General features: G+C 45.5%; 1 protein-coding gene across 4 annotated transcripts in view; it reads right to left on the reverse strand.

Annotated features, from left to right (window-relative positions):
- Positions 1-642: 642 nt before the first annotated feature.
- The window catches only part of LOC110520677 (palmitoyltransferase ZDHHC7), a 33,661-nt gene continuing 24,852 nt past the window's right edge, over positions 643-9,451 (reverse strand). For all 4 annotated transcript variants that reach the window (XM_036964356.1, XM_036964355.1, XM_036964354.1 and 1 more), the window contains 2 exons: positions 4,972-5,102; positions 643-1,036 (listed from right to left, as the gene is read on the reverse strand). In XM_036964356.1, coding sequence (XP_036820251.1) covers positions 857-1,036; positions 4,972-5,102 — 311 coding nt within the window. In that variant the 3' untranslated portion in view covers positions 643-856. The remainder of the gene's footprint in view (positions 1,037-4,971; positions 5,103-9,451) is intronic.

Below are 9,451 nucleotides of genomic sequence, written 5' to 3' on the forward strand. Positions count from 1 at the left end.
AGACTGACCCAGATAAAGCCCTAGTCTCTCTGTGTGGAGGACAGACCCAGATAAAGCCCTAGTCTCTCTGTGTGGAGGACAGACCCAGATAAAGCCCTAGTCTCTCTGTGTGGAGGACAGACCCAGATAAAGCCCTAGTCTCGCTGTGTGGACAGACTGACCCAGATAAAGCCCTAGTCTCTCTGTGTGGAGGACAGACCCAGATAAAGCCCTAGTCTCTCTGTGTGGAGGACAGACAGAGAGGTCCGGGGGTATCAGACGGTCCAGAGAGGTCCGGGGGTATCAGACGTCCAGAGAGGTCCGGGGGTATCAGACGGTTCAGAGAGGTCCGGGGATATCAGAAGGTCCAGAGAGGTATCAGACGGTCCAGAGAGGTATCAGACGGTCCAGAGAGGTCCGGGGGTATCAGACGGTCCAGAGAGGTATCAGACGGTCCAGAGAGGTATCAGACGGTCCAGAGAGGTATCAGACGGTCCAGAGTGGTATCAGACGGTCCAGAGAGGTCCGGGGGTATCAGACTGTCCAGAGAGGTCCGGGGGTATCAGACTGTCCAGAGAGGTCCGGGGTACCAGACGGTCCAGAGAGGTCCGGGGGTACCAGACGGTCCAGAGAGGTCCGGGGGTACCAGACGGTCCAGAGAGGTCCGGGGGAACCAGACGGTCCAGAGAGGTCCGGGGGTATCAGATGGTCCAGAGAGGTCCGGGGGTATCAGATGGTCCAGAGAGGTCCGGGGGTACCAGACGGTCCAGAGAGGTCCGGGGGTATCAGATGGTCCAGAGAGGTACGAGGCTATCAGACGGTCCAGAGAGGTCCGAGGCTATCAGACGGGGAAGAGCTGTGTTTGGCTGCTCAGCCCTCAGACAGAGAACTCCACACCACTACGGCGTGTACGTGTCATCAGTAGGCGCCGCAGACGCAGGCCGGTGAATGGGTTGAACCAGAGGAAGGAGGGTGGGCCTCCGAACACGGCCTTCATCCCCTCCCAGCGCACACGCCGCTCCCACGTCGGCTTCTCATTCTTCAGACGCTCGATCTCCTGGGAGATGAAACAGACACAGACAGACACAGACCGACAGACAGACAGACACAGACCGACAGACACAGACCGACAGACAGACACAGACCGACAGACAGACACAGACAGACAGACACAGACAGACACAGACAGACAGACAGACAGACAGACACAGACCGACAGACAGACAGACACAGACCGACAGACACAGACCGACAGACACAGACCGACAGACACAGACCGACACAGACCGACAGACAGACACAGACCGACAGACAGACACAGACCGACAGACAGACAGACACAGACCGACAGACAGACACAGACCGACAGACAGACAGACACTTTAGTCAACATACTATTTTAATGAAACCATGCTACTGCTGCCTCAACTAGGTTGATTCAGGACAGACATTTTGTCCTATTTGTTCATGGATATCAGGGGGAAACTGAAGGAGTTGGACCAGAATGATCTGTAGTCCAGTCAGACTAGGAGATGAGATGAACCTGGAGAGGAGAGATACCAGCTACTCTGTTACTAACCCAACTGGTATTATTACTAGGCTGAGGGACCAGTTACTAACCCAACTGGTATTATTACTAGGCTGAGGGACCAGTTACTAACCCAACTGATATTATTACTAGGCTGAGGGACCAGTCACTAACCCAACTGGTATTATTACTAGGCTGAGGGACCAGTTACTAACCCAACTGGTATTATTACTAGACTGAGGGACCAGTTACTAACCCAACTGGTATTATTACTAGGCTGAGGGACCAGTTACTAACCCAACTGTCATTATTACTAGGCTGACGGACCAGTTACTTTGAGTTGATCTGTGATAGTCAGTAGTTACTACCACAGCTATCTGCCAGGAGAAGCTGCAGACAGAAGCCTATATATACCCGTATAGACTTGGTTACAGTCACAGAGAGCTTCTAGTTGGGTTAAAATAAAGTCTGATTGAATTGAGGTCATTCCCCATAACTAGGGTCAGGTTGTGAACTCTGAAGGTCAGGGGTCAATCCTAAATCCTTCAGCATAATACACCTTCATTTAATCACCTGATTTTGGAAAGCAACAGAAAGTAAACCCAGGGAAACAGGCAGTGAACCATTCAATGACCGAGGTTCACTGTTCCTGTAAACCAGTGGAGGAAAGAACTGACAGTTGAAGTGGGAAGTTTCCATACACCTTAGCCAAATACATTTAAACTCAGTTCTTCACAATTCCTGACATTTGATCTTAGTAAAAATTCCCTGTCTTAGGTCAGTTAGAATCAACCACTTTATTTTAAGAATGTGAAATGTCAGAATAATAGTAGAGAGAATGATTTATTTCAGCTTTTATTTCTTTCATCACATTCCCAGTGGGTCAGAAGTTTACATACAATTAATTAGTATTTGGTAGCATTGCCTTTAAATGGTTTAACTTGGGTCAAAAGTTTCGGTTAGCCTTCCACAAGCTTCACACAATAAGTTGGGTGAATTTTGGCCCATTCCTCCTGACAGAGCTGGTGTAACTGAGTCAGGTTTGTAGGCCTCCTTGCTCGAACACGCTTTTTCAGTTCTGCCCACACATTTTAGACATTTTCCACAACTTTGGAAGTATGCTTGGGGTCATTGCAAGACCCATTAACGACCAAGCTTCAACTTCCTGACTGATGTCTTCAGATGGTGCTTCAATATATCCACATAATTTTCCAACCTCATGATGCCATCTATTTTGTGAAGTGCACCAGTCAACTGCTGCAGCAAAGCTCCCCCACAACATGATGCTGCCACCCCCGTGCTTCACGGTTGGGATGGTGTTCTTCGGCTCGCAAGCCTCCCCCTTTTTCCTCCAAATACGACGATGGTCATTATGGCCAAACAGTTCTATTTTTGTTTCATCAGACCAGAGGACATTTCTCCAAAAAGTACGATCTTTGTCCCCATGTGCAGTTGCAAACTGTAGTCTGGCTTTTTTTATGGCGGTTTTGGAGCAGTGGCTTCTTCCTTGCTGAGCGACCTTTCAGGTTATGTCGATATGACTTGTTTTACTGTGGATATAGATACTTTTGTACCGGTTTCCTCCAGCATCTTCACAAGGTCCTTTGCTGCTGTTCTGGGATTGATTTGCTCTTTTCACACCAAAGTACGTTCATCTCTAGAAGACAGAATGCGTCTCCTTCCTGAGCGGTATGACGGCTGCTTGGTCCCATGGTGTTTATACTTGCGTACTATTGTTTGTACAGATGAACGTGGTAACTTCAGGCGTTTGGAAAATGCTCCCAAGGATGAACCAGAGGTCTTGGCTGATTTCTTTTGATTTTCCCATGATGTCAAACAAAGAGGCATTGAGTTTGAAGGTAGGCCTTGAAATACATCCATAGGTACACCTCCAATTGATTCAAATGATGTCAATTAGCCTATCAGAAGCTTCTAAAGCCATGACACCATTTTCTGGAATTTTCCAAGCTGTTTAAAGGCACAGTCAACTTAGTGTATGTAAACTTCTGACCCACTGGAATTGTGATACAGTGAATTATAAGTGAAATCATCTGTAAATAATTGTTGGAAAAATTACTTGTGTTATGCACAAAGTAGATGCCCTAACCGACGTGCCAAAACTATAGTTTGTTAACAAGAAATTTGTGGAGTGGTTGAAAAACGAGATTTAATGAGTCCAACCTAAGTGTATGTAAACTTCCGACTTCAACTGTACTTGTACATTTACTTTCGATACGTACATTTAAAACCAAATACTTTCACTCAAGTAGTATTTTACCTGGGTGACTTTTACTCAAGTAGTATTTGACTGGGTGACGTTTACTCAAGTAGTATTTTACTGGGTGACTTTTACTCAAGTAGTATTTTACTGGGTGACTTTTACTCAAGTAGTATTTTACCTGGGTGACTTTTACTCAAGTAGTATTTGACTGGGTGACGTTTACTCAAGTAGTATTTTACTGGGTGACTTTTACTCAAGTAGTATTTTACTGGGTGACTTTTACTCAAGTAGTATTTTACCTGGGTGACTTTTACTCAAGTAGTATTTCACCTGGGTGACTTTTACTCAAGTAGTATTTGACTGGGTGACGTTTACTCAAGTAGTATTTTACTGGGTGACTTTTACTCAAGTAGTATTTTACTGGGTGACTTTTACTCAAGTAGTATTTTACCTGGGTGACTTTTACTCAAGTAGTATTTTACTGGGTGACTTTTACTCAAGTAGTATTTTACTGGGTGACTTTTACTCAAGTAGTATTTTACCTGGGTGACTTTCACTTTTACTCAAGTAGTATTTTACTGGGTGACTTTTACTCAAGTAGTATTTTACCTGGGTGACTTTTACTCAAGTAGTATTTTACTGGGTGACTTTCATTTTTACTCAAGTAGTATTTTACTGGGTGACTTTTACTCAAGTAGTATTTTACCTGGGTGACTTTTACTCAAGTAGTATTTTACTGGGTGACTTTTACTCAAGTAGTATTTTACCTGGGTGACTTTTACTCAAGTAGTATTTTACTGGGTGACTTTTACTCAAGTAGTATTTGACTGGGTGACTTTTACTCAAGTAGTATTTGACTGGGTGACTCTTACTCAAATAGTATTTTACCTGGGTGACTTTTACTCAAATAGTATTTTACCTGGGTGACTTTTACTCAAGTAGTATTTTACTGGGTGACTTTTACTCAAGTAGTATTTTACCTGGGTGACTTCTACTCAAGTAGTATTTTACTGGGTGACTTTCACTCAAGTAGTATTTTACTGGGTGACTTTTACTCAAGTAGTATTTTACTGGGTGACTTTCACTTTTACTTGATTCATTATCTATTAAAGTATCTTTACTTTTACTCAAGTATGAGAATTGAGAACTTTTTCCACCACTGCAGGCTGGGCACGGTGTCAGTAATAATGTGTTAACCTTGACTTCCTTTAAGTGGTGACGACCACAGAGCTTGGCGCCTCACCGTCTCGTCGTTGCAGATGGAGTGTATCTGCGTTCCGAACATCACCACGGTGAAGGTGAGGAAGAGGAAGGCCTCCAGACAGAGGAAGATCATCAGCATCATCGCCACTGGCGGAGAGAAGTCGGTGCATTCTGGGAGATGGATTTGTGGGAGAGGGGTGTCATTATTTTGACAGAGGAGGAGAGGGGTGTCATTATTTTGACAGAGGAGAGGGGTGTCATTATTTTGACAGAGGAGGAGAGGGGTGTCATTATTTTGACAGAGGAGGAGAGGGGTGTCATTATTTTGACAGAGGAGGAGAGGGGTGTCATTATTTTGACAGAGGAGGAGAGGGGTGTCATTATTTTGACAGAGGAGGAGAGGGGTGTCATTATTTTGACAGAGGAGGAGAGGGGTGTCATTATTTTGACAGAGGAGAGGGGTGTCATTATTTTGACAGAGGAGAGGGGTGTCATTATTTTGACAGAGGAGGAGAGGAGTGTCATTATTTTGACAGAGGAGAGGGGTGTCATTATTTTGACAGAGGAGGAGAGGGGTGTCATTATTTTGTCCTCTGATCATAAAGGTTCTATTAACATTTAAAAGCATTTAAAATCAAATGTATCATCATCATCATCATTATTATAAACACCACCATCAGCATCATTATTATAAACATCATTATCATCAATCTTCTTCATTATTATAATCATCATCCTCATCATCATCATTATTTCATCATCATATCCAAGATGGCGTAGCAGTCAGGCATCTTTGTCTTCGTCTTGTCGCGTCCAGTGTATATATATTTTCTTCTTTGCATTTCCTTCACATTTATTTTTACAATATTTTTTAAACCTCAACTTCAACATTCTCTCCTGCAACGCGCCTCACCCAATGTGGTATAGATCTGCTATTTTCTTTACTTTAGAACCGGAACCCCCAACACAAGCTAGCAGTCAGCTAGCCACTGCTAGCGGTCATAAGCTAACCTTTAGCCCGGAAAACTCCTGCCAGTCTGCACAGCGCGATTCAACCCAGAGCATACTGGACTCTTTTTCCCCACATATATTGATTCCTACCGCTCTGAACCTTCTCAGCTAGCTAGCTGCTACCCCCTGGCTAACGTCTCTGTCCCGAAGAAAGCACCAATTAGCCTGGAGCTAGCCTGTGCTAGAGGTCCATCAGCCACTTGGGCTACAATACCTATTTAGCCAATTGGCCTGGACCCTTTTATTACACGGAGCCCCGATTATCCTTCATGACTGGTCTACCGACATAAGCCGGCCAAGGGGGTTTTCAACAGGCTCCTCCGTCACGACTGAATGCCCATCTGCTAGCCCCGGCCCGCTAGCTATCTAGAGCATATCGGACTGTTAGCTGAAGAGGTCCATCAGCCACTTGGGCTACAATACCCATTTTGCCAATTGGCCTGGACCCTTTTATTACACGGAGCCCTGCCGATCCGTCACGACTGGTCTGCCAACGTAACCGCCCGAGGGGGCTACAACAGACTCTTCCGTTGCGACATCCCCCATAAGGCACTTCTGCGAGTCTGCTAGCCCCGGCCCGCTAGCTGTCTGAATCGCCATGTCTCCAGCTCGCCTAGCTACTCACTAGACCCCATGATCACTCGGCTACGCAAGCCTCTCCCTGTAAATATGCCTTGTCCATTGCTGTTTTGGTTAGTGATTACAGTCTTATTTCACTGTAGAGCCTCCAGCCCTGCTCAATATGCCTCAGCTAACCATTTTGTTCCACCTCCCACACATGCGGTGACCTCACCTGGTTTAAAAGGGGTCTCTAGAGACAATATCTCTCTCATCATCACTCTATGCCTAGGTTTACCTCCACTGTATCCACATCCTACCATACCCTTGTCTGTACATTTATGCCTTGAATCTATTCTACCCCGCCCAGAAACCTGCTCCTTTAACTCTCTGTTCCGAACGTACTAGACAACCAGTTCTTATTGCCTTTAGCCGCACCCTCATCCTACTCCTCCTCTGTTCCTCTGGTGATGTAGAGGTGAATCCAGGTCCTGCAGTGCCTAGCTCCACTCCCATTCCCCAGGGCTATCTCTGTTGATGACCTCTGTAACCGTAAAAGCCTTGGTTTCATGCATGTTAACATCAGAAGCTTCCTCAAGTTTGTTTTATTCACTGCTTTACCACACCCTGCCAACGCGAATGTCCTAGCTGTGTCTGAATCCTGGCTTAGGAAGGCCACCAAAAACCCTGACATTTCCATCCCCAACTATAACATTTTCCGACAAGATAGAAATGCCAAAGGGGGTAGAGTTACAGGCTATCTCTGCAGTAGATTGCATCAATTAACCTACCAGATACAACCCCAAATCCGTAAACACGGGCAACCTCATAGATGTCATCCTAACCAACCTGCCCTCCAAATACACCTCTGCTGTCTTCAACCAGGATCTCAGAGATCACTGCCTCAGTGCCTGCATCTGTGGTCAAACGACCAGCCCTCATCACTGTCAAACGCTCCCTAAAACACTTCAGGGAGCAGGCCTTTCAAATCGACCTGGCCCGGGTATCCTGGAAGGATATTGACTTCATTCCGTCAGTAGAGGATGCCTGGTTATTCATTAAAAGTGCTTTCCTCACCATCTTAAATAAGCATGCCCCATTCAAGAAATTTAGAACTAGGAATAGATATAGTCCTTGGTTCACTCCAGACCTGACTGCCCTTAACCAGCACAAAAACATCCTGTGGCGTACTGCATTAGCATCGAACAGCCCCCGCGATATGCAATTCTTCAGGGAAGTCAGGAACCAATATACACGGGCAGTTAGGAAAGCAAAGGCTAGCTTTTTCAAACAGATATTTGCATCCTTTCACACAAACTACAAAACGTTCTGGGACACTGTAAAGTCCATGGAAAATAAGAGCACCTCCTCCCAGCTGCCCACTGCTCTGAGGCTAGGAAACACTGTCACCACCGATAAATCTATGATAATCAAGAATTTCAATAAGCATTTCTCTACGGTTGGCCATGCTTTCCACCTGGCTACCCCTACCCCGGTCTACAGCCCTGCACCCCCCACACCAACTTGCCCAAGCCTCCCCATTTCTCCTTCAGCCAAATCCAGCTGATGTTCTGAAAGAGCTGCAAAATCTGGACCCCTACAAATCAGCCGGGCTAGACAATCTGGACCCTCTCTTTCTAAAATGATCCACCGCAATTGTTGCAACCCCTATTACTAGCCTGTTCAACCTCTCTTTCGTATCGTCTGAGATTCCTAAAGATTGGAAACCTGCCGCGGTCATCCCCCTCTTCAAAGGGGGAAACACTCTAGACCCAAACTGTTATAGACCTATATCTATCCTACCCTGTCTTTCTAAGGACTTCGAAAGCCAAGTTAACAAACAGATTACCGACCATTTTGAATCTCACCATACCTTCTCTGCTATGCAATCTGGTTTCAGAGCTGGTCATGGGTGCACCTCAGCCACACGCTCAAGATCCTAAACGATATCATAACCACCATCGATAAGAGACAATACTGTGCAGCCGTATTCATCGACCTGGCCAAGGTTTTCGACTCTGTCAATCACAGCATTCTTATCGGCAGACTCAATAGCCTTGGCTTCTCAAATGACTGCCTCGCCTGGTTCACCAACTACTTCTCTGATAGAGTTCAGTGTGTCAAATCAGAGGGTCTGCTGTCCGGACCTCTGGCAGTCTCCATGGGGGTGCCACAGGGTTCAATTCTTGGACCGACTCTCTTCTCTGTATACATCCATGATGTCGCTCTTGCTGCTGGTGATTCTCTCATCCACCTCTACGCAGACGACACCATTCTGTATACTTCTGGCCCTTCTTTGGACACTGTGTTAACTAACCTCCAGATGCCATACAATTCTCCTTCTGTGGCCTCCAACTGCTCTTAAATGCAAGTAAAACTAAATGCATGCTCTTCAACCGATCGCTGTCCGCACCTGCCCGCCCGTCCAGCATCACTACTCTGGACGGTTCTGACTTAGAATATGTGGACAACTACAAATACCTAGGTGTCTGGTTAGACTGAAAACTCTCCTTCCAGACCCACATCAAACATCTCCAATCCAAAGTTAAATCTAGAATCAGCTTCCTATTTCGCAACAAAGCATTCTTCACTCATGCTGCCAAACATACCCTCGTAAAACTGACCATACTACCGATCCTCGACTTTGGCGATGTCATTCACAAAATAGCCTCCAATACCCTACTCAATAAATTGGATGCAGTCTATCACAGTAACATCTGTTTTGTCACCAAAGCCCCATATACTACCCACCACTACTTCGCCACCATGGCCTATTTATTGCCTGTATATAGATGTTTCTACTTTATTATTGACTGTATGTTTGTTTTACTCCATGTGTAACGCTGTGTTGTTGCTTGTGTCGAACTGCTTTGCTTTATCTCTTTATCTGCCATTACACTAAACATAGAAACACAGTAGCCTACCACAGTGAATGTAACAGTAGCCTACCA

The sequence above is a fragment of the Oncorhynchus mykiss genome, chromosome 26 (assembly GCF_013265735.2).
Source record: "Oncorhynchus mykiss isolate Arlee chromosome 26, USDA_OmykA_1.1, whole genome shotgun sequence".
NCBI classification, from domain to species: Eukaryota; Metazoa; Chordata; class Actinopteri; order Salmoniformes; family Salmonidae; genus Oncorhynchus; species Oncorhynchus mykiss.